Here is a 25,835-nt window from a genome sequence, read left to right as displayed (position 1 = left end):
TGCTTTGGATCATTGTCCTGCTGCAGAACCCAAGTTCGCTTCAGCTTGAGGTCACAAACGGATGGCCGGACATTCTCCTTCAGGATATTTTGGTACACAGCAGAATTCATGGTTCCACTTATCACAGCATGTCTTCCAGGGCCTGAAGCAGCAAAACAGCCCCAGACCATCCCATTACCACCACCATATTTTACTGTTGGTATGATGTTCTTTTTCTGAAATGCGGTGTTACTTTTACGCCACACATAATGGGACACACACCTTCCAAAAAGTTCAACTTTTGTCTCGTCTGTCCACAGAGTATTATTCCAAAAGTCTTGGGGATCATCAAGATGTTTTCTGGCAAAACTGAGACGAGCCTTTATGTTCTTTTTGCTCAGCAGTGGTTTTCGTCTTGGAACTCTGCCATGCAAACCATTTTTGCCCAGTCTCTTTCTTATGGTGGGGTCATGAACACTCACCTTAACTGAGGCAAGTGAGGCCTGCAGTTCTTTGGATGTTGTTGTGGGGTCTTTTGTGACCTCTTGGATGAGTTGTCGCTGTGCTCTTGGGGTAATTTTGGTCGGCCGGCCACTCCTGGGAAGGTTCTCCACTGTTCCATGTTTTCGCCATTTGTGGATAATGGCTCTCACTGTGGTTCGCTGCAGTCCCAAAGCTTTAGAAATGGCTTTATAACCTTTTCCAAACTGATAGAGCTCAATTATTCTCTTTCTCATTTGGTTTTGAATTTCTTTGGATCTCAGCATGATGTCTAGCTTTTGAGGATCTTTTGGTCTACTTCACTTTGTCAGGCAGGTCCTATTTAAGTGATTTCTTGATTGCGAACAGGTGTGGCAGTAATCAGGCCTGGGTGTGGCTAGAGAAATTGAACTCAGGTGCAATAAACCAGAGTTAAGTTATGTTTTGACAGGGGGGCGAACATTTCTTCACACAGGGCTATGTAGTTTTGGATTTTGTTTTGCCTTAATAATAAAAACCTTCATTTAAAAACTGCATGATGTGTTTACTTGTGTTATCGTTGACTAATATTTAAATTTGTTTGATGATCTGAAACATTACAGTGTGACAAACATGCAAAAAGATAAGAAATCAGTAAGGGGGCAAATACTTTTTCACACCACTGTAAATAACATGGGTAGAAACAGATTGACACTGATGTGTTGAAGGAGAATGTTCTACCCTTTTAGTCCATCCACCCACCCAATCCTGCGTGTTTGAAACCTTGCTGTTGATTTAATATAACAGCCGTTCTCCCCTCCATCGTGGGTGCTGAGTAGCAAGAGATGCTGTTGTGAATAAATTATGAACCTGACTCACTCCTTACCTCCCCTCCTCCTCTGTCTCCATCCTCTTCTCACTTAGCTATGTGGGAGGCCACAGGCCCAGCAAGATCATGCGCTTCGTGGACAAGATAGCCAAGTCAAAGTATTTCCAGAAAGCAACAGAGACAGAGTTCATTAAGAAAAAGATGGAGGAGGTGTCCAACACACCTCTGCTGCTCACCGTGGAGGTGCAAGAGTGCCGTGGGACACTCGCTGTCAACATCCCACCTCCCCCCACGGACAGGATATGGTATGTTCACTTCCAGGGAAGGAGTGCATTGGAGATTGTAGGATGTACAGTAATCTGTGTTTGTATGGGGATCCTGTCCTAAGATTTCAACTTTGCATCCCCTGCTGGACAAATACAGACATTGAAAGAATCACAGAAAAAAAAGTTTAATCACCACTGAAATAAATATACTTAAGACTTAAGAAAATGAGGGCACATGTGCAGCAGTGGTTCCCATCCTGGGACCCCTGAAGAGGTGAACCTGAGGGTTCACCATATGATTAAGAGAATAGTAACAAAAAATATATATTTCTGTTACACAAAATAATGTATATGTTTTTATTTTAAGTGTTTTCTTATGAATACTGGATACTTATACCTTTTTGTACCACTAAAAATTATTTGGATGCATCAACCCTAGAAGGAAAAGTCTCTCTTGGCTAAACTACTCACAACTCATGTGCACACCGAGGCCTTGCCATGTGTTTAGATGTGCACATTAACTCATTTTAATGGGCTGCAAGCTAAAAAGAGTGAGAACCGCTGATCTACAGTGTCATGATTTTAATTTGTGTAGCACATTTCCTGAACAAAGTGCATTATGGCAGCACTGGTTATACTGGTAGTAGGATTTTCTGAAATAAAAAGAATAAATAAAAGGCCCATTTACCTATTTACATGGAGCATGTTTTTTACCATAGATGTTTCCTCTCGGCTGACAGGTATGGTTTCCGGAATCCACCTCACCTGGAGCTAAAAGCACGGCCTAAACTGGGGGAGAGAGAGGTCACTCTAGTTCATGTGACTGACTGGATCGAGAAGAAACTGAATCAAGAGTTCCAGGTAAACAGGGAGATTTAAAAAAAAGTTCTCTTATGCCATCAGATCTTTTTAGCAGGTGCGTAGGATCAAGTAATCAATACTGCAGACAAAATTTAAAATGAATGTAACACACTGCTTATCACTTTGACCAAGATAGTCTCTTCAGATGTTTTTGGGTGAGAATAGGCTGTAAAAGAAGACTTTGGGATTAATTTATGGCTGCCCACCAACATGCACTTACCCATGTCTTTCCCATGCTGCTAGATAACTACCCAGAGGCAGCAACGTGTCCCTCTTAGGTCGACCACACGCCTACACTTATCGCTGTCCAACTCTTCTGGGGGCTGTTATTATGTACCACCCCGTCAACAGAGCCTCTAGTAAAATACACTGCTGCAGTGAAAATTGTTGTTAGTTGTAAGTGATTGTATACATCTGGCTTTCAACAAATGCCAGACTCAAGGCACATTGGTTTCCAAACATAACAGTGCACAGTTTGATGTACAGGGAGCAATGTGTTTCAGGTCTTTTTTCTGAGAATCTTGTTAACCATTATAATCTCATGCCAGTCTTATATATTTGAATTTACTCTATAAATGCATAGTGGATTTTGCTCCATTCCCTCCTCACAGTAGTATTTGAATAGACATATTTCACTGTCCCTTGATGACTCTGCTTTTCCTCCCACAGAAAATATTTGTGATGCCAAACATGGATGACGTATGGCTACCCATAATGCACTCTGCAATGGACACACGCTCAAGTGCCAGCTTGGTTACTGTGAAAAATGATGGCTTGAAGGACCCAGAACCCGAGGACTCTGAGGTCTCTGACAAGTGAAGACGGCAGGTCAAACACCGATGGACTTTCAATCACCTTGGCAATATGACAAGTAGCCCCCTCCCTCAGAAACAGTGGGTGCAGAAATGGGCCAACTCTCCAATAGTTTTACCCATATCCCAGTCCCATTGTTGCTGTAGTCTGTGGCCAATCATGAAGTGCACTCACATAACCAGATGTGCTGATGAGCTTGTAATCATTTGTGGTCGCTAAAAGCAGGAGAATGAAAGATAACTGTGACTCACAGATTGTCATCCGGTCACACAGTTCTGTGTGACATCAAATATTATGATTCGTACTCTGATGAAACATGATTCAGTGGGCAGGTGGAACATGTTTAACAAATGTGTGTGGTGGTGGACTGACAAATAGCCATCTGATTCAACCAGAAGAACCATAATACCTGTGATGTACAGCTGCACCAAACATGATAATTGTAAATTTTTTGTTTGACCTTTCTAGTTGTGTTTATTGTTGCTATAACTCTTAAGGCTAATGTGAAAAGTGTGTATGTCTGAGTGAGGAAATGATCTAAAATTTGGAGATGATTTTGTTGAAATCCCCTGCATCTATTAATAATAATATGGAGGTAACAGTGGTTCGGTGGGTAGAACAGTCATCTTCCAACCAGAAGGTTGAAAGCTTGAATCTCGGTGCCGGTAGTCCATGTGTCAAAGTGTCCTTGGGCAAGACACTGCCCCCGATGGTTAGAGCCATCGGTTGAGGTGGCGCCACAGATGGCTGCCATCGGTTCTCTACCGGAAACAAATTCCTTGTGTGTAACATACTTGGCCAATAAAGGTGATTATCCTTATCCTTAATACACATTTCATATGGCTATAAAGGCTCATTTATCACCCATCCACACTGCTGCCTGTGCCAGCCGCCTGGCATTTATATGCAAACAAATCAATGGCACTGTGTCCAATGAAGATACTAGGTCAGTTTAATTCCACTATGGACACTATCATAATATACAGCCTTTGTGCTTTTAACTGTGTGGTAGGGATTAGTGCCAAAACTGACTGTAGAGGGGTGAATTTTAAACTATATCTGCAAACACAGCAGCTAAATATTGCCTATAGGTTCAATGAATGTATAAATAGGAATTCAGTTCTCTGGCTGTGCAAGGAATAGCTCATTCACTGACATTGTGCTTCTACGCAACATGCTTCAGGACTTCTTTTCATGTTCTTTTTAGAGCTGAGCAAAAGTAATGATGCTCTGTCTGATAGGTACTGTATGAGGTAAGCAGTGACAAATAAGCAATCTATTAACCTGTGTTCCCGCCTGAGGTTTGGATAACTGACAGAAATAATCTGCAGGCATCAGGAAGCGGGAGAGGAAAACCCTTTCATGAACCCAGTGACAAATAAACCAACAGCTTTTAAGTGAAAAGATTGGGGAAATCTACTTCCTGTTTATTTGAATAAATAACATACTGGATATTAGCCATATTATTTCATGTTAGCAGTAGTCATCCAGCTAATGAATATTCATATTTTTATTTATTCATTTGGTGTACAGTAAACTAAAACAGCAAATTTGCAATCTGCCAAGACAAATAGCTCCTTTTGTTTTACATTAAAATGTGTTGGAAAACTGTATGAGGCAGAAAGTGCCTTTAAAATAATCAAACATTCCTCCATAGCGAGCCACCGTATTTGTTGGATCGGACGAGGATACATTGAAAACATCTGTGCCATCACTTCTGTCTGTTCAGACATCCCCTTTGTTTTCATGTCTTGATGTTTTTCATTTGCACAGTGATGAAAATATTAAACATTGCTGTTGTGTTCAGTGATGTCACAGGATGTTATGTTTCTGATCGTTGTGGATCAATAAAAAACCTTTTGCTTGAAAAGAATACGTGCAGCTTTATGGTCATGATAGAAAAGATGGGGACAAAGCCAGATTTCCAAGTCATCTATGTATGTATACCACCAAGACTTCACTACTTTTCCTAAACCGTGTCTGTGTTTAGGCCTGTAACGATTATTTTCATTATCAGTTAATCTACATATTTTAATTAGTGTGATAAAAATCTTGAAATGTCCACATTTTCCTTGAGTCATTCAACAGCTCAAAATCAAACTTGCCATAAAGCCTGGAACCAGATGTTTTTGCTGGGAAATATTTTAAATTAACTGGTGACCCGATTCACATAGTAGTTTACATATTTTATGGCAATTGGCAAAATTTTGCCCTTAGGTTAAATATTGACCAATAAATGATCTTTCCCCCTCCCCAAACTAAACACATCCATATAAAAATCTATCAGTCTAATTTTAATATAGTTGCAATACAAGTCAAATCAGCTGAGACTAATCTCTCAGAAGCACTGGAGACCTATTTAAAATTCTCTCATAATTATAAAATCAATTTTTTATCCTTTTTTTGTGTGGCAAAAAGTGAATCGTTCTTTAACAGCATCTGTGTCTTGCTTTAAAAGAGAGACTTGGTGAAGAAACCATGAAACCCCAGTTATAACAAGACAGGATATGATATTGCACCACTCTTTACCTGTGTAAATGGCCAGTGAAAAGGCCATTCAGGTTAAAAAACTGTGCGTAAAAAAATAGTTTTTAGAACAAGTAAATAACACAATCAGCTTGAAGACAAATGCTTTATTCACACAGACATTTTCCAGTTCAAGAAAAGATATCTAGGGAACACAAAAACATTTGTGGCACGTAGTTTGCAGGAGCCATGCACGTTTCTCAGGCATCACAATCCAATCCCTGCAGGAGAAAACTGTTAGCTTATTTCTGTATGTAGGTCATGATTTAAACTGTCTTCAAAAATGGGTATGTCATGTCACACATCATACTCAAAACTATCAAAAGTGATTTTTACAAGGCCCAAGACACTTACTGTACTGTTATCTCTGAGGTCAATCCACACTAAAGCCCAAATCCTGTGGGAAGAAGATTAAAATACATCAGCGACCTTGAATATTTAACACATCAGACTGATCCTGGTGGGTCAAATCAGAGTCAGTGTTGACTTCATTTTAACATCAGAAGTCTAACGCACAGAAATCATCATTCATGGAGCAAAGAAGAGAGATTTTAAAAGTTTTAGGAGATACTCACAGTCAGGGGCCCATCTCCAAGTCACCACGTGTGGGTGTACAGTCGCCTGAAAAACACGCCATCGATCCATGTTTACCAACAGCTCCGAGTACAGTTACTCTTATTATTATTATTATTATGTATATTAACATACTGTCTGTAGATCAACTGCTTGTTGCAATGTATTTATTTTTAAATAATGCAGTCTTACCACATCTTCAACGCCGATGCGGCCTGGTCACACTGCTCAGACCTGCCGAGTGCTTTATTAAAATGAGAATAGCTTTTCTGCAATCACGTATCCCAATAATAAATACAAAACACACACCTAATGCACTTCACAGCCATATTAAAAGCAAATATTTCAGCCATGACTGGTATAAAGACAAAAAAGTACCGTATCGAGGAACGAACTAATGCAGAAAATGTCCTCCGGATCTGTTTTATAGCACATCCGGAGTCCGGAGGCGTGTTTTCATTGGTTCACACTGACTCTACATTTCCCCTCCTCCATTGGTGTGGATGTGTCCCAAAGTCCAACCCACCCCCCCCGGTTGTCATTTCAGGAAGATGCAGATTTAACTTGTGTCCGCCGATCATGGAGCAGTAATGTTACAACGTCGGGGAAGATTTCGTAACACCTGGTTGTCAGCCAAAGCACGTTTTCTATGTAGTCGACGGCCGTGCGGACCGACTGTCTAACCCGGTTTGAGACCACAGAATATGGACTGGACAGTGAGCGGCCGGGCCCTGATGTGGTGCATGTTGGCTTTGCTTTGCTGCGCCTGCCTCCCACAAAAGGTAAGAGGGATGACCGGATAAGCTAGTTAGCTCGGCTAACACTAGCTCGGACCTAGCCACACTTTTTACTCAAGACATTCTGCTTTTTACTGCCTTCAAACTCAAAAGTATTACCAGCGTAAGCAACAACATTTGGCATTCAGTAAACATTGAATTCAGGTTGGTGCTTGTAACATATCTAGGCTAACACTAACGTTAGCCTGGTGCTTAAAACGACTCGCTTTAAAACGCTTTGGAACCCCTGGAATTAACGTTACCAACGTTGTCACTGGAGCTCACGTCCAATCCACCAGGACAGTGTGTGTTCAGAGCACGACATTCGGATTTAATGTTCATTTAGGCGAATCAACGCAAATCAGAATCATATGTGCGATGTAGCAGAAGCCGTTTTTGTGTTTATTCCTATCGAAAGTTAGCCTTTATACCGAAATCTCAGTGATGTGGTGAAAACTTGGATTTGTACTGCTTTCATTTTAACTCCACACTTGTTTTCTTTTACGAGAACGAACACGCATCCTGTGCGTGTAGGCCCGCAGAAGCTTGAGTAAGGAAACGGTGCAAACCAAGCAGCAGCAGGTGTTAAGTTCATGTTGATGAAAAACTGTTTTTCTTATTGCCCTCGTTGATACATATACACGTTCAATAAACATCTGCAAATAGAAGACACTTCGATCAAACAGTAAAACAGCTGTTTCTACACTGAAGTAAAGGTTACAGGTTGACCGGTTCCTGTGTCAGTCACCCACATCTGCATTGGACTTTCTCAAAGCATTCCCTTTTTGCTGACTATGTCTCTACAGCCATCTGAATTTAGCAGGACAGATACTTGATGTGTGCTCCGTCACAAAAGCCATGTTATCTGTGTTGGTTCTTTGGGGTTGGGTTGATAAAATGATGCTGAATCTGTGGCAGGCCAGTGCAAAAACACCCAGAGAAACACCCGTGCTCCTGTGCAGAATGTAATGTGATGCGTTGCTAAATATTCTGATTGTAAAGTACCAACAGCTTTGCAGGAGAAGACTGGAATAAAATATAGATGTGGTAGTAATGCAGTGTTATCTAATTAATTATTTTTTTTACCAGACAAAGTAGACCGAGAATGGATTGCATAGTATCAGTGGCTGGCACAAAGTGGAGCTAGCTAACTTGTTGAAACTCAGCCAGATCTCTAGAAAGGCCGAGACACTTAGCTGCCGTCTAGCAAACCACTTCAGCTTGGCAACAGAATAAAGTAGCCCCTGTCATGTCTCAGGTTCTTGTTACACAGTCTCTTGGTGTAGTCTCACTGTTGTTTTGTCACTAAAATATGGACAGAAGTGTCAGTGTCAGAAAAGATGTGCCAGTGACTAAAATGCAGCTGTTTCAGCAGTCATTACTGTTTGTTTTTAGATGCGGCTTCACACTTTATGCTCATGACTCACTTCGCACATCAGTGGGCTGTTCACACTGCGGTACCACTAATGTTTCTAATTGACATTGGACAGCGACGTCCCACGGCTGTAGTTTGTTCTGTTGCTGTCACGATGGCCATATTTTTTTTTTATTTTTAGGTTCAGGTTGTACTAAGACAGGCTGATTTGATTTAAAAACAAGCTGTGATCTTACACTATCTTATCACAATGGTACATTGACTTTGCCCGACTTGAGGGCCAACATGACATCCTGCCCACTAAATCAACACCATGCAGAGAGCACCTGATAGATGGTGCTTTCAGTGTCTCCACTGATCGCCACTACTTTTTAAAATGTGAAACACTGACTTTGAATGATCATCTCCCCTGAGATATGTCTACAGTTATTTTGTTCTACTCTCTCACTGTTGTGTGACAGTGTGGAGGAAGTTAAACCTCAGGCTTTTATCTTGTACACAGGCTTGAAGGGAAACCTCAAATTGCTGCTTTCATGTGTGGATCATCAGATCTGTTGTTAATGCCGTATTGCTTTCTTCTTTCATGTACATAAAGAGATTTCTTAATTGATTTTCAAAACATATTTTTGATCACTTGAAGCTGTTGCTGTACTGCACCTCCCGTGACAAGTAACCACAGGTGTGATTAGGTATCTCTGAGTTCCTGTGTTGGTGTTTTGCTTTTTGCACCCAAGCTGCAAACATACCTCGCTGGTGGTGAGAGCGTGTGACACTTTTCAACTAAAAATTAGTAACTATTAGCTGCTGTGTTTCATTAGCATTTGGCAGTCATGTCCTTATCTTAAAGATTATGTATTTGCCTCTGTCTCCTGCATTTATCTCTACGTGACATGCAGTTGCAGATGTCTGGCCATATGTAATCCAGTGATTCACTTATCAGGACGCACCACGGTCATTCAGTCACAAACTGATGATGCAGGTAACGCTCCTACAGCCTGTTATATTTTAGGGTGCAGAGCAGCCATGAAAGTGAAACACTGATTGAGGTTAATTTATTGCCTCGTGTATTTTCTGATATTTCGTCACTTTTAAGATGACTTATAAAGTCACTTCTAATGAATAACAGCTGACACACAAGGTCCGTACCTCCTTTACATTTCACTGACCACTGTCTGCCTGCGTTGCCACTGTGCATTCAGTCTTTTTCTGAAGGCGCTTTGGGTACACTCCATAGGAAAGTCACCAGCAGTAACAGCCAGCCCTGGGTTCACTTTGTTCTGACACACAAGAGGATGGGGAGTGCATTTTACACACCAGGCTGCTGCTGCTGCTGCGACATCTGTTAACGTCAGCATTGCAGTCATTGTCTCTTTGTTAGCTGTGCCTGGCATTATTGCAGAAGAGAAAGTGAAGACCTCAGAACTTGACTTTGGCTTTGCTCAATTCTGTTTTTATTATGCAACTCGCTTATGCAACACCTGAACATTTCTGTTACATACAGAACAAGGAAATGAGCGGGGATGCCCCAGTGTTTCAACCTTCCAAAATTCTTTAGAATACGCATCCTCAGCTAATCTAGACAGCCAGACATGGTAAACCAGATGTCCCTGAAACCTAATACAAGAATATTCAACAGATTATCAGTGTTCATCCAAAACTAGAAGGCTAACAGATGTTTGGAAGGTCATTTGCTTGTGAACTCAAAAACCCTGACAGAGGTTATGGGGGCCAAAAAAAAACGGATAATTCATAGTCATGCTTCTCCCAGTACAGTTGTTTGATGCTTGTGGGAACGTCCACAGGTGCATAATATTGACTCTGTTGCTTGTATAGGATGTGAGACTGCTGCGAGGAGCATGCAGGCAAATGTGGAAGAACTTGGTTAGTGCGAAACTTTCAGTTTATCTGTTTGGTTTGGTGTTGGTTTCTGTTTGGGACAGTTATGCAAACGTTTTTTCAAATTTAAGATGAAGAACACACTTGCAGAAAGAAATGAGCATTGCAAAATACCCCCTTGACCCATGTCTCATACCAGTAGAGGTTTGGCTTTGTAAGGAGACCCAGGCTTTGTGACCAAGTGGAAACACCCTGAGTGATTTGGTGATGACCACACTTCTAGGGCTGTCCCGAATAGCAGTTTTTGGACTCCGGATATTCGCCGGTAAAACTGATTTACCTACCCAGCTAACAAATATTCGAATGCTTGGATATTCAGGTCCAGCCCTACACGTTTCCTCTCCTTAACACATGGTCAGTCCTGAGTTAATGGCTCTAGTTGTTTGTTTGTGCTTGGCTGAAAAGCACTTAAACTCCTACCTTCATCATCTCCTCAAAAGTGGCTCAATTCTCAGATGGCTATTGATAAATATAAATTGGTAATCTGCATTATATGCTGTTTGCACTTCCCCCATGGGCCTGTTCGGGGGGATTAGTTAGGGGGTGTGGATCAGTACTGCTTTGGCTCGGTAGGAGAAAGAGGGCTGTCTTAGCTGCCCAGCTTTTCGTATACTGTGTCAACACAGATGGCTTAGTGTGAGCAGCGGTGGTTCTGGTGTGTGTCTACACTGTACAGGCACAGTAGTGTCCTGTGTGGGCCACTAATAAGAGATAGGAAATCAATTTAAATAATGTGTCTCTGAAAACAGTTGGCATATCAGTAATGTAAAAGATTTGTAGATAAGAGATAGGAAATCAATTTAAATAATATGTCTCTGAAAACATATCAGTAATGTAAAAGATTTGTAGGGAGTTGCCTGTAATGTGAAAAATAAAATGTAGACGAACATGGGTGAAAAGTTCTCCCCTCCTCTTTAACTCTTTTAGTTGAGAAGTTCCTGTGTAGCAGTTGCATATAATTTTGAAGAAGACCTGATATCAAAGCACAAAGACTGATGAGTCTGAGTTCATGTGGCCAGCTCTGGTCTGTGGGGCAGTCGGAGCTCTCTGACGCCTCCACTCAACCTCTTCCTGCACACTGCTGCCAAAACCATAAGACGTCCACAACTTGGATAGAGCAGCGTTTTTAGAATTCCATAGTGGGTGAGTGGAGCACACATAACCCACCGTGTTGTTAATTCTGGCATAAACCAAGTCATGAGGCCAAGTCACTCACCCACAGATGTGGATTTCTTTTCAGTTTTTTCTGAATCTTCATTTGATATTCCTTTCTCTGTGTGTATCTGTCAGTGCATTGCCTTTTTGTATGCACTCTCTATTGGTGTCATACACTAAAGCATCCACCTAAGTGTTCTCATGTCTGGCTATGCTCCCTGTCTTTTTGAGTGGAAGTAAAAGGCTCTGGAATGACGGTGCCCACATGGCCCATCAGCCCACTGTTTGTCTTTGCAGAGGGATGCTGAGGCACTCTCCACTCAGCTTACTGTGAAATCTGTTTAAAAAGCCAGACTGCTCTTATTGGGTATATTGAGAAATGGCATGGGCGTAATGCCGCAGTTTTAAAACATGCACAGATCATGCCCAGTTTCTTAACCTTCCCCCATGTTGCAACACTCGGCTCTGGCTGTTACTTCAAACTCTCTGAGAGCTCATCCAGCATCCTGGGGGCACCCAGTTACCGAGCTAGTCAGTTCTTGGACTGTCAGTGTAATTTGAAGTTGATTGATTGGTAAAGCAGGCCAGGCTGGCATACTTCTTGGGGCGGCTCACCTTCCCCACCCACTTTAAGCAAAAGTTGAACTATACTGAGGTAATGATTAAAAACAGGCCTGTCTTTCTACAATGCAGTGACATTTGTCAAGCATCTTTTCCCCCAGATTTTATCACTCTCTAACTTCATTAGCATGATGTAATTTCAACACATCACTGATGTTCATCACTTTGATTCATTTGCATTATGAATGCATGTTTCTGATAGTTTAAGGTTGAGCAGAGTTCTGTTTCTTTTAAAGTAATTCTCCTCCATTTTTGCATTGTGTTTCTGTAGGGGTTTAGCAGTGCCAGCACAGTTTCCCTTCCTGACAGCCTGCTCTTTGTGTCCACCCTGGATGGAAACCTGCACGCTGTTAGCAAGAAATCAGGCTCCATCAAATGGACTCTGAAAGAAGGTAAGAGGAGAGGACTAGAGGAGACTGTAAGTTTTTGTTTGTGTACCTGTTTCAAGGCAGTTCCTTATTCAAGTTACATTTGCTGCCAAAGGGAAACCGGTGACAATGAGTTTTTTTTTTTTGGTCATTTTACCAAAGGTGTTTTTTGTTGTTGTCATTTGTGATGTTAAAGGGTAGAATATGCTTTGTAGGACAGCTGAAGCTGAATTTGATCCTCGGGTGAACTTTGGAGTGCATTTTTGCACCTGATGAGGGCTGTGTATTTTGTCCTTCACTTTTTACAGGGTAGTCACGTTTTGGGTGGAAACCTTCAGGGTTAGAGTGGAGAGCAGGAAAGGTTACAGTCTCATATGGGCATGTCAAGAGCGTCTTAAGACTAACTTGAAACATCCCAAAGTTATCCTTTAATTTATGTAAAGGTGTACAGTCTGTGAGCCTAATGTGAAAAGAAAGGTGTATCCACTATAACAATCATGATACCACTCCTAATACTACGAGTGGAAATTTATTTACATTATGTGGCTATTTATTATAGGAAATGTTTTCTAGGATTAAACCTTGTGGTTTGGCTGAACTTGAGGGAAAATGCTGTGAGATATTGTGTTGGGCATGGAAACTGGGTAATCATTAACTGAGAGAGGGGCAAACATAGCCTGTAATCAGGGTCTGAGCAGGAAAGGGTAAGTAACTTACTGTTGTGTCACCTGCACACACAGCATGTAATGTGGTCAGCATGTTGATGGAGGTCTATACATTTTGAAAAATGTTAGCTGAAAAGCAGATGTTTACTGTTGCTTTGGGAAGTTTATCTTAAGGGACATGATAATTGAAGACTTTACCAGATTTTTTCATAGATGTTGTCATGTTTTCTCCGTCAGTCTTGTACCAGAAACTATGGTCGTCTAAACTGGTTTGAGCTCACGTGTCTCGGTTAGGTCCACCTAATGCCCTGATCATTAATAAGCAGAGGTAGAGGCTGCTTCCTCCACATCGTCTGTTTTTCTGGAAGAGCTGTTGAATATAAATGTGTTCAGTTCTGTACCAGGCTTCACACACACCTGTTGTTGTGCGCCAGTCAGGCAGCCATACACCCACGTACTGAGGGGGAAGCAGAAAACTCGATGGACCGAGATGTTACAAATCAGCCCACATGCATGTTCTCTTACTGTTTGCTTGGCACTGGTTTCTCACCACCTTCTATAATTACATGGACTGAATGCTGATGCTTCTTGAGTACAGCAGTAATTGACCACCTTTGGGTAATGCTATGCCACACTCCCCTGCTATTGTTGACCCCCTTAGGGCACCTCCAGGGATCAGCACCGCCTGGTCCACGCCCTATTTGTTCACACTGTGGGGAGGTGTATGTTTGTCTAGTAGCAATGAAGTTTTGGGCTTTACAGTTTGGCTCTTGGCTTAAACAGACATAGTAGTGTTTTGTCTTTCTTTATCTTTGAGTTAGAGAACCACACCGGTATTTAAACTTCTACACAGTGGCTAATCATTTACCTAAATAGTTTTTGTTTTTTTTATTTTTGAATGAATTTTCTATCCTTACAGGCAGCTTTAAGTCATCCTTCATGCCACATGGTTTGAAAATCACCTTTCAGAAACCATAAATGCGATTTGATGAGTAATCTATTTCAGTGTTATTTTTGAAAGCATCAATTCCCACAACACAACAGTAATGTAACTTTAACTTTGACATCCCACAACACAACAGTAATGTAACTTTGACAAAAAAAGTAGAAATTGATAGATTACACGCGGTGTCTTAAGCAAGGTGCCAGTTTCTTAAGTTGATTTTCCACTAAACTGATGATCTTCTGCTGAATGGAAGGGAACAGCTGTGCAGAGAGTGGGAGAAATGACTGGGCTTTAAAGTTTTAGGCAATAATGTAAAAGTGCATGAAACTTGTAATAAATGGGTTTAAACATTCAAACACATGATATAGTGCTCCTTTAAGCACCCATCCCATGGTGGCACTTCATGGAGGAAAATGTGCATTGTAGCAACTTAAATTTGACCTTAGTGCTTTTAGGCATTTCCCTGCTGTTTGTTGGGTGTTTAGTACCATAAGATTCATGTACAGCACATCAAGTAGTAGTTTTGTTCTCATAGTTGTTACATTCTTGACTCATTCATAGAAAGCTATTTGCCAACATGACTGTTTGCCTTTTAACGTCTGCCACAGGGGAATCAGTTTTTGTTTGGACTTGGTGTTCTTTGCGCATGAATGTCACCAACGTTCATAACATTCCCTTACTCCACAGCTAACTGCCATTGTTGGTTCAGGTTCTTGTCAGTCCTGAATTGCATCTTGTCTCCTTTTATCTCTTCACAGATCCAGTTCTTCAAGTCCCCACACACGTGGCACAGTATGTACCTTTCAGTTATTTCACAGACAAATGAAGCAAATCACATTGATTATCTCATAACTCCAGGGCATGTTAAGATCTGGGGAAGTGAACAGTTGGTTCTCGTGGTCAACATGTTGGAGCTGCTTTGGGAGTAGCAGCATATGTGGCCTGGCTGGTCATAATGTTTTAGCTCATCTTTTCACATTCTTGTGTGTAGCACTTGTCTGCTTAAAAAAAAAGAAAGAATGCATGTGGATATGGTAACCTGCTGAGCTTGTCTTCTGTTAAACTAATTGCCTAAATAAACTCTGCGATGCTCTGTTTTCTTTACTCTTTCTACCAGGCCAGCTTTTCTGCCTGACCCCAATGATGGCAGCCTGTACTCTCTGGGAGGAAAAAACAACGAAGGCCTCACAGTAAGAGGAAATAACTTTTATCACAAATTATAATCTCCTGTCTTGAAACTCTCTTCAGTTTCCTGTTCTATAGAACGACATGACTTATAATTGCTCCTGTGTATGCAAGTCATGCTGAATGCAATGCACCATCATTCTGCAGTTGCAACTGTGGTTGTGCAAGCTGTTCCCAATTATACACATTATGTTTAGATATTGTTTATTCATTTTATTCCAACAGAAATTACCGTTCACGATCCCAGAGCTGGTCCAGGCCTCTCCCTGTCGCAGCTCTGATGGAATCCTGTACATGGGTAAGGATAATTCTCCAGTGGAAATGATGCCTTTTGATGGAACACATTGTTCTGTATCCCACTGTCCCCTCTTGCATGGACCTTTGTTACATTTAAGCAGTTCACATGTAAGGTTGAACTGAGCTGAGGTCACAAGTTTCCTTATCTCCAAACTGGTGCCATCCATTGCCAGTGTGGTTTTTTTTACCTAAATGAGCAGGTATTATCTACTTTTAATAAAATACCCTTTTGTTCCGCTCAACCTGCGGTTGTAGCCTGTATGTTTTTGAATTTACAGTTAACAGAGGGGAGGTGATCTCCTGTAGTCACTGTGTCATTGTTTAAAGGGAAGCGGGCGACATTTGCATCTCCACAGTTGTTATCAGTGAAGCTTTTGTTCTCATTCAACTGAAGCTGCAGCCAGAACAAAGCATACTGAAGATGCAAAGGTCTGAAAATGCTACAGGCCTAAATTCTCACTTTTTATAATTGCCCATGTGTTTGTTGCATTCATCTATAATAATCTATGATTAGGGTGTTACTGCCACTCCCTCACCTGACAGAATAGGTGAGATGCCAGCGATAAAGACGAGGTGAGCTGGGTGTTTAATAGAATGACAGAGTGGTAACACCCATCACTGTGCAGGTTAAATGACTGCATGCTAGTTTTGTTTAACTGGGCTTGTGCACTGTGCAAAAATGACAATTTAGCAGTATATAGTAAAGCCAGTTTTCTTTAGATAGGCTGTATTAGGGATTTGTTCAGTTTGTTCAACACACAACACCCGCAAGGGAAAAACATCACAATGATAAGGAGGAAAAAAGACGTTAAACCTTCTGAAAATGAACCTCTTCCTTGGTCAACAGACATTCAGTAGTTGTCACATTTACAAAGTAGGCAGGTGTAGAAGTACAAATATGTTGAAAGAGAATGATGATAATTAAAGTTTCAGAAGTGATTTTAAAGGTACAAGATGTGCTTTTGTCAAGAGCAAGTTAATGGCAACCTTCCAGAGGTAAACTCTGTGTGTATTTGTCTATGTGCTCCGGTACAGGTAAGAAGCAGGACTTGTGGTATGTGGTGGACCTGTTGACTGGTGAGAAACAGCAGACCCTGACCTCCTCCTTTGCTGAGATGCTGTGTCCCTCTTCATCTCTTCTATATCTTGGACGCACAGGTAAACAAAGCAAACTAACCCAGTAAAACGAGCTCAGCTGTTTGTTTTCCCAGCTGTTTGTTGATTTAATTTGGCTAATACACAGGCATATTTATCTTTCATGCTGTAACCCTAAGGGCAACCCCTTATTTACCTCATCTTGTCTGCTACTCCTGCATTAAGAAGACCACCAGCCCCCAGTCTGTGCCCACAGTGTTTAACATCTAGGGATGCTGGGATGGCAATAGTAGACAAGGACCTAGAGTCTGACAGCCATGTAAATTAAATACTTGCTATAAATCTGTAACTTTGTGTCAAGACAAAGCTCTGTTTGCCACCCAACAGCATGTATGTAGTTTTCTTTTCTCTGTCTCATTTCTTTTGAAGCAAAGGAAATGTATTACCACTTTGTATTTAAACCAAGAACTAGGTGCCCACAGTGTGGCTTTTGTGTTGCAGAAGGAAAGCAAACATATTTTTTTTTCCCTGGCTCATAAGTTGCTGTTCATCTCCCTGTTAGAGTATACAATCACCATGTATGACACAAAGAGCAGAGAGCTGCGCTGGAATGCTACCTACTCTGACTACGCCTCCACCCTTCCCGATGAAGACACCAAATACAGTAAGACACTGACTTTATTGTAGGGTAAGTACCTGATAGACAAAGCTGATCATTGTCTGCTTTTTGATCTCCCCCACCCTACAGAGATGGCTCATTTTGTGTCCAACGGTGATGGCCTTGTGGTGACTGTGGACAACGAGTCTGGGGAAGTTCACTGGGTTCAGAACTACAACTCTCCAGTCGTGGCCATGTATATCTGGCAGCGGGAGGGCCTCCGCAAGGTTCCCCATACTAATGTGGCCATGGAAACCCTGCGTTATCTCACTTTCATGTCGGGAGAGGTTGGCCGCATCACTCAGTGGAAATACCCATTTCCAAAAGAGAAGAAGCCCAAGAATAAGTTCATGTAAGCAGACTGAGTTTAACAACTGATTGTAGACATTTATTTTTATGATTGATACCAATGTGACATTTCATCTAAGTTTTGTCTTATGTTATTTGTACTCTTGAATAAGAGCCTAAATTACTGAAAGGGTGAAACCAAAATACTTGTACTTAGGTCAGTTACTGAAAGGGTGAAACCAAAATACTTAAATACTGCTTAATGTTTGGATGGAGACTAGACATGTAATCTCTAACTAGCGGGTGCCAAAGGACCTGGTTTCAGCTCTAGTTTCACACTGCACTACTGTTTTGTTTTCACATATTGTGTTCAGACCTGCTTTTGTTGAAAAGGAGAAATTGAATGTTCGGTGGTTTATCTGCTATTTCAGGAGTTGATGGGGAAAATTAAAAAAAGAAATTCTTGTGAATTTGTAGTGGTACATATTCTCCTGTTTTTGTGATTGCGTTTTGTCACATTTCTAAATAACAAGACTGGTGTAGGTTTTTTTTTTTAAAACAGTTGTTTCTCTTTCAGGGCCACTTTGTATGTGGGTAAATACTCCACCAGTCTATATGCCTCTCCTTCTCTGGTGCATGATGGAGTCACTGTGGTGGTGAGTGACCGTTACATGTATATCTTCATTTAAGCAAAACAGTTCTGATCAGTAAAATGTGAAATTAAAACATGTGGTTTTACTGTTAAAGTATCAGCAGGTTTTGCATTGTCAAACTTTCCCAGCAATGTATCTACTTGTTTTGTGGTTTCTTAATCTGTCTTCATTTTTGGTGAATGATTTCCTGGATTGCCAGTGAGTTCAATGCGTACATCCTGTTCCATTTGTGTTCTAGCTTGTCCCTAGCTCAAAAGTCACTTCGCCTCACAGGCCATGCTGTTCTGAGTTTTTTTGGTTTTTGTTTTTTTTGCTTGCGCAGTCCTTTGAGGCTTTCAATATGAAATTCATGTGAATTCCTTAAATGTTTGTGTGTGTACACACAGCCTCGTGGTAGCACCTTCCCCATGCTGGAGGGCCCTGATAGCCAGGAGACCGGCGAGGACAAGGAGTGTGTCATCACACCCAGCACCAGTGTCAAGTTCAGCGCTGGGCTTCGAGAACGCAACCGTATCAACTTCATGAGGAACTACCTGCTCCTCATAGGTATCACATTAGTACATAGATCAGAGAGTAATATTGGGTATAAGGCTACATTCACATCGCAGGCATTAATGCTGATCTTTTTGTGCTGGTGGTTCACATACCTGTTTGTAAATGACATGTATCTGGCTCCGATGTGAACACCAGTGAGATCCTAAACTGCCATGCATGCGCCTAGTTTATGGACCTAAAACATAATGACTTAATGCAGTGTTTACCGCGGTGCATTGTGGGTGAAAGGTGGGAACAACCTAACGCGTGCTATTGCTACAAGCAGTGATAAGTAATGTTAACGTTCATTTGCATGGAAAAATTATCAAAAGACCTTAAAATGGTTTCTGATTGAATCCATCCATTTCCATCGCTTTTTGCCGTCTCGTGGAAGCTTAAAAAAAATGCAGCTGTTGTTCATTGTGTGCTTGATGCACACAGTGGCATGCAACAAATAACACAAACCATTTTAAGATCTTTTTGACCATGATTTTTTTTAACTGTTGCTAACTAGTAATGAGTTCACTCTCCTTTACAGGCCATCATGAGACTCCCCCTGAAGCTCACACCAAAATCCTGGAGACGTTCCCTGATAACTTCCCTCGCAATCAAGGCAACGTCATCCCCCCTACCACTGACAAGAAAGCAGAAGAGGTCAGCGTGTGACACTTAGGATATTTGGTTATAAACTTCTACAGATGTATCCGAGCATCTTAACAGATTGTTTTCATTCTCTTCCTCCCTGTCCTCACCTCTGTTACACCTTCCCTCCATGTTGTAGAAGGTGAATGATAGCGGTATGGATGATGGCCCCCCATCTCCTCTGCCTGAAACCTCAATCCAAGAACCTGGGGCCAGTGGTCGCACTGTGCGTCCAGAAGCCCCTGTGGACTCTATGCTCAAAGACATGGCCACCATCATCTTCTCCACCTTCCTCCTGGCTGGTTGGGTGGCCTTTGTGATTACCTACCCCAAAGTAAGTGAAACACCTCCATCTAGTGGTAGTAGAAATATATTAAGGCCTCCTTCACAGATCCACAGGATAAATCTGGCTGCACATGGATATCTGAACTGTAACAAGGGGCCCCAACACCTTGTTTTGTTGTTGTTGTTTTATTAGGGGTCACAACCCAAAATGGCTGAAAACCCACTGGTTAAATTGTGAATAATACATTTGAGCTTTTATGTATTTTATGTAAAATCTGAAAACTACTATTTATACCTGCAAAATAAATGTGGAGGAGTAGAAAGTACAATATTTAACTTTAATATGTAATGGAGTAGAACTATAAAGATGCATAAAATAGATACAATTAAATTATGCTTAATTACTTTACCTGATTATGCTTTTATTTTTCACCATCAATAAAAAAAGAGACAGGCTTAAAATAGCTTGTAGTCGAAGGTAACTGCTGAAGTGGCTGCATTGCTCATGATGGACCAAACAATTTAAAAACAACTTCATTAAAGCAGCTTTATTATTTTTACAGCCTTGGACTTATTGTCTTCTCTTACCACAGAGTATGCACAAGCAGCAGCAACTGCAACACCAGGAGTTCCAGAGACAGATGGAGGAGAGGTTGGAGCTGCTTCAGAGGCAGCAGCCTTTCCCCCCCACAGATGTGGGCCTGAGTTTGACCCCTGACAGCGACTACATGGAGGCGGCCCCAACTTGCACCGAATGCTCAGACCACAGCAGCCCAAATATCACCCCCCGCGCCTCCAACCACTCCAACCTGTCTGTGTCTGAGCTGGGCAGTTCAGCCAATGAGCCCGAACATGGAGGTAAGGAGTGGGAAATTGTGACTACATGCACACTCTTTGTTTTTGCTTGTTCAGCACATCAACAGATTCAAACCAGTTTCGATTGTCTGAACCTGTGTGTTTGTCGTACCAGATGAAGACTCCGGTATTGTCAGAGTGGGCAATATAACTATCCATCCAAAAGAGGTGCTGGGTCATGGTGCTGAGGGCACAATTGTGTACAAGTAAGTCAACCAAGTGTGTTTTTGTGGGAACTCCTGTTTGATTTGTAAAATACAGAAAAAAATACTACCTTATTTTAATTAAGTATTTCCACTGTTTCTCCACAAGGGGTCAGTTTGACAACCGTCCAGTGGCAGTGAAGAGAATTCTCCCAGAGTGCTTCAGCTTTGCAGACAGAGAGGTCCAGCTGCTGAGGGAGTCAGACGAGCACCCAAATGTCATCCGCTACTTCTGCACTGAGAGGGACCGTCAGTTCCAGTACATCGCCATTGAGCTGTGTGCAGCTTCACTTCAGGAGGTAAGAAATGGGTTAATAAATCACTCCTGCATTTTTCTGGGAAGAACTTATTTGTATGTTGTTCTTAAGCAAAATTCAAGTGTTTGGTTTATAACTTCTTTTAATTGGTGCCTTTATAAAGATGCATTACCTTGTCAAGGTTTAGGTAGGCTATGGCATGTGATTTGAAATTTGGGATACAAGTGAAGGAAAATAGATGTGATTCTTTGTCATGTGTGTCTCAAGAATAGATTTCCCATTCTAAAATTAATTTGTTGATTTGGACTTCACCCACTGCTGTCTTTCATTTGTGTAGTATGTAGAGAGGAAAGATTTTGAGCGTCATGGCTTGGAGCCAGTCATGCTGCTTCAGCAGACCATGTCAGGACTGGCCCATCTGCATTCTCTCAACATAGGTACACTGAACCACAACTACTTTCACATTCTTATTAGTGTTGCCTGTTTTTGCATTACCAAACAGTATTTACACTAAAACTGACAGCTTGTTTTTGTCTTCTCATCTCCAGTGCACAGAGATTTAAAACCCCACAACATCCTGGTGTCGATGCCCAATGCCCACGGTCGCGTCCGAGCCATGATCTCAGACTTTGGCTTGTGTAAGAAGTTAGCAGTGGGCCGCCACAGTTTCAGCAGAAGGTCTGGGGTGCCAGGCACTGAGGGCTGGATTGCCCCCGAGGTTCTCAGTGAGGACTGTAAAGACAACCCAGTGAGTCGGTGGTAGTGTAGCAGCTCTCTCCTGCTGGTTATGAGCATTGTTAAATGGCAGGATTCACAGAAGATAAACTCTTTGCTCTAGTGTGATAACACTTCCATAGGGAAAAATCCTATCAAAGAATAAAGGATTTGGTCTTTTATGGTGTGAGCATCTGATGGGATACGTTTGTGAGAGCACAGTCGCTACAATTTGCTTTATGTCTGATGGCAGTCAGGTCACCACAGCCTAATGAACTTGATAAACCACTGCAAGATGTACTGTATGTAACATCACGATGCTGGTGTTTGATGCCACACTGTGACCTCCTCCTACGGTTTGTTTTTCCTCCCCTTGCAGACCTGCACTGTTGATATCTTCTCTGCTGGCTGCATGTTTTACTATGTAGTGTCCCAGGGCAGCCATCCTTTTGGCAAGCCTCTGCAGAGGCAAGCAAACATCCTACTCGGCAGATACAGCCTTGACCACCTGCAAACTGACAAACATGGTGAGATCTTAAGGTTTTGTTGTAGATCAGTTCCAAAGGTGTTTAAAATTAGTAATGTAGTTGCTGGTAAATGTAGATATGTATTGTGGATGATTGTGTTTATAAATGTGTGGTACCGCTGTGGGATTTCCCTATGATAACAATAACTTACTAATTTTTAAACTGACTTGCAGCGGACATTGTAGCCAGAGATCTGCTAGAGCAGATGTTGAGCATGGAGCCCCATTGGAGGCCTTCAGCTGAGAGTATTCTCAAGCACCCTTTTTTCTGGAGCCTGGAGAAGGAGCTACAGTTTTTTCAGGTCACAGTCCCTTTTTTGCTTAGATGACCATTTTTACTGCTTTTTCAAAAAAAAAAAAAAAAAACTAGAGTAAGCAGTGCATTATTGCACATTCAACTATACTTGAACCTCCATAAATGAAAAAGGCTACACAGTCACTTCTAAAGTGGTGTTTCCAATGAGAATAATACTGCAGACTGCCTGGCATGTTTGTTGAAATTCACTGACAGGGTTTGTGGCTGAATGCAGGATGTGAGTGACAGAATAGAAAAGGAGCCGCTGGACGGACCAATCGTGAGACAGTTGGAGAGAGGTGGGAGGGCTGTTGTCAAGGGTGACTGGAGAGAGCAGATCACAGTGCCACTGCAGACAGGTAAAGTCTACACAGCATGTCCAACACAGGCTCCTGGAGCCACCTGTTGGGAAATAGTCCTGTTTCCGGTGTTGTTTTAAACTTGGGTCCGCAAGTTTTCTTTCTCTCTCTTTGGCAGATCTGAGGAAATTTCGCTCCTATAAGGGTGGATCAGTCAGAGATTTACTGCGTGCAATGAGGAACAAGGTATATAGTGATAAACTGTATTTTGTTTTAAGATGAAACCGGTTTCTACTGTCAGACCTAATGCTTGAACTTCCCTCAACAGAAACATCATTACCGAGAGTTGCCTGCTGAAGTGCAGGAGACTCTGGGCTCCATCCCTGATGACTTTGTCTCCTACTTCACCTCCCGCTTCCCCCACCTGCTGATGCACACCTACCTGGCTATGCGGACCTGTGCACCTGAAAGGCCATTCCTGCCTTACTACTCAACTGCAGAGCAGCTTGCAAAAACACAGACACAGTACACACACCCAGATCAACAAAGACAAAACAAAGTGACATTTGATTTAGCAGAGCCTGGGCAGGTCTGTCACGCAACACCTGCTGAATCACCAGACGAGTCTGTATCTTCACATTTGCCAGTTCAGGTGGTTCAGCCACAAGCAGCAGCACCATCCACACAGACTGACTTGCACAGTCAAACAATGAATCCTACACTTGCCCCAGACTCACCTACAGCTCCTCTCAGGCTAAAAGCATCCGTTCAGTCTGAAATGCACACACTGCCAGATCCTCCTGGCCTGGATGACGAACAGTGTGAACTGGACCAGAGTCGGATGGACCCAGCACAGATGGCAATGTTGCCTTAGCGAGCAGACACCAAGCGGGTCTCAGTTGCTGTGCTGTGATTCGGTGGGGACCAGGCCTGCAGTGCCTGGGATCCACTGCCGGGTGCAGCAGCTACACCCTCGATTAAGTGCCTTCTGCTTACCTGGGTTAAAGTGCTCCCTCAGAGAACCGTCCACAGGTCTGTCTATGCCTAGAAGAAGAATGACTTTTAACAGGGTGTTGGTTATTGGAGCTGGAATCAGCAAAGAGATTTTTTTTTATTTTATAACAGCATGTCCAAAAAACGGTTTGTCCCAAGATATCTGGCCTCTGCTGTGGGTAATGTGTCTGGATGTTGTTGAACACTTGGATAGTTTTATTGTGCAATACAGATGCAATATGTATATTTTTGTATAGACTGATTCAGAGTTTGGATCATTAATGATAAATCATTTAATGTGGCCAGTGTGCCTTTTTATATCACTGTGCTGTAGGGGTACAGATCTTTGAAATGGACTATGCTAAATGTGCTTGATTCCAGTTAATGCTGCTAGACTGCTTCTCCTTTTGTAAACCAAGACTATTGTGTGGACCCAGTAAGAGTGGACTGTTCCAGCAGGTGTTCAGGGTGGCGTCTAGGGCAGGTCATTTTATCTTCATGTGTTTATGTAGGCAAATATGAGTTTAGAGTTATGTAACTAATTTTTCAAGGGTCTCAAAGTGAAGTTAATGACTTGCACATTAAATTCAAATTTTTTATACTAAGATTTTTTTTGTTCTCTGATCTTTATGCATCAACAGCCAATCCCAATCACAAGTACATTTTTCTTTTTACTGCAAGCAAATTAATCAAACATCAAATTAAAAGAACAAACACAGTTAACCTTGGTGCCAGAATGTGTGAATTACTTCTCTCTCTTCAGGTCACACTCTGATGTGTTACTAAAAATTAACCAGAAACCTGTTTACATATGTAAAATCTGTTTACACTGACCACTGTTTGCATGAGTAGCATAATTTTCCCCTTTCAGTGCCACTGTGACTGTCTCTCTATATACATCTCTGTTCACCATAAGGATTGTTTAATCATATGACTTGTAGGATGTGGCCTGCTTTTTGTTCTTCTCTTATGGATGGAATTAACTCTCTCTTACATCTTAAATGATAGAACCCTGGCTTATATTATACTGTGCAATACTGTGTCCTCTGCATTTCTTTGGAACTTAATTATATACTTAGTTTTCACATTTTGTTGTGAAACGTATTTCTGCTATCAATCAAAACATACTATCTATGGAAGAAATGCCAATTCATACCCGTACATATAACCCTTAGAATCGGTTATTAAATTAATGCTGCAATGAGAATATAAGGATTCTTCTGCCACATTATTCCTTTACTTCATTGGCCCATTATAACTGTAGCTGAACTACAGACCAGATTTACCTGAACTGTAGTTTACTGTTACTAACACAGTTATAAATGTGTTAGTGTAATCATGCATTACTCTGTTACTAACACAGTTATAAATGTGTTTGTCTATGTAATCTGTAGACGTGAGTGTAATCACGCATTACTCATGTCTTGGCTGTGTTTGGTGTGTCCGGTGGAGGTGGTGCATTCCTGTGGTTTGTGGAGGTTGTACTTTCTCCAAAACGAAACTCGAGAGGTGAACAAAAGTAGCATGCGCAGATCTGCCCATCAGCATTTGACGACTTCCGCTTCAGCAGTGCAGGAGCCAGTGAAAAGTCTGACTGCATGTTTAAAACTACCAAAGAAGGCAGTCCAGAGAAGGGACCAGGCTGATTGTTTGCACTAGGCCTATTTATCTCAGGTAAGAAACAAATGGCCTCCTTTAAAAAAAAAATATATATATTCGTTTGTGTACATTGTAGTGTTTTCCTTGCTCTTGTTATGTAGCTGATGGACGATGAAATGCTCTCCTCCAGATATGTAGCTTGCGATTTCCTGTGGCTAATGGATAAATCTATAATATATAAACCCTTCTATTGAAACGAGCTGTAGGAAGACGATCGACTGATTTTATTCTCTGGTGTGGCAGAATAACTATGTGAATTAATAGCCATTTGTGTAGCCATAGACAAAAT

General features: G+C 41.7%; 2 protein-coding genes and 1 long non-coding RNA gene across 6 annotated transcripts in view; 2 read left to right on the top strand and 1 right to left on the bottom strand.

The window, feature by feature from the left end:
* The window catches only part of tex2 (testis expressed 2), a 30,151-nt gene extending 26,241 nt beyond the window's left edge, over positions 1-3,910 (top strand). For all 4 annotated transcript variants that reach the window (XM_020619840.1, XM_020619841.1, XM_020619842.1 and 1 more), the window contains 3 exons: positions 1,363-1,572; positions 2,274-2,394; positions 3,064-3,910. In XM_020619840.1, the coding sequence (XP_020475496.1) occupies positions 1,363-1,572; positions 2,274-2,394; positions 3,064-3,213 (481 nt within the window). In that variant the 3' untranslated portion in view covers positions 3,214-3,910. The remainder of the gene's footprint in view (positions 1-1,362; positions 1,573-2,273; positions 2,395-3,063) is intronic.
* Positions 3,911-5,825: 1,915 nt separating this feature from the next.
* On the bottom strand, positions 5,826-6,721 carry LOC109971529 (uncharacterized). Its single transcript, XR_002276561.1, has 4 exons — positions 6,499-6,721; positions 6,309-6,354; positions 6,088-6,130; positions 5,826-5,954 (listed from the first exon to the last, which is right to left on the bottom strand). It is a non-coding gene; the product is annotated as an uncharacterized LOC109971529 (long non-coding RNA).
* A 96-nt stretch (positions 6,722-6,817) lies between these two features.
* On the top strand, positions 6,818-25,066 carry ern1 (endoplasmic reticulum to nucleus signaling 1). Its single transcript, XM_020619837.1, has 22 exons — positions 6,818-7,088; positions 12,401-12,521; positions 14,867-14,900; positions 15,226-15,298; positions 15,519-15,591; positions 16,626-16,748; positions 17,248-17,349; positions 17,434-17,695; positions 18,209-18,287; positions 18,671-18,830; positions 19,357-19,472; positions 19,600-19,794; positions 20,339-20,603; positions 20,716-20,806; positions 20,913-21,102; positions 21,398-21,497; positions 21,609-21,808; positions 22,154-22,301; positions 22,475-22,602; positions 22,831-22,954; positions 23,073-23,140; positions 23,223-25,066. The coding sequence occupies exons 1-22, from the start codon at positions 7,011-7,013 to the stop codon at positions 23,766-23,768; spliced, it is 3,276 nt and encodes a 1,091-aa protein (XP_020475493.1). The 5' UTR covers positions 6,818-7,010; the 3' UTR covers positions 23,769-25,066.
* The last annotated feature ends 769 nt before the right edge of the window (positions 25,067-25,835 follow it).

The sequence above is a fragment of the Monopterus albus genome, unplaced genomic scaffold (genome assembly GCF_001952655.1).
Source record: "Monopterus albus unplaced genomic scaffold, M_albus_1.0 scaffold227.1, whole genome shotgun sequence".
NCBI lineage: Eukaryota > Metazoa > Chordata > Actinopteri > Synbranchiformes > Synbranchidae > Monopterus > Monopterus albus.
This window is presented reverse-complemented; position numbering and strand designations above follow the sequence as displayed.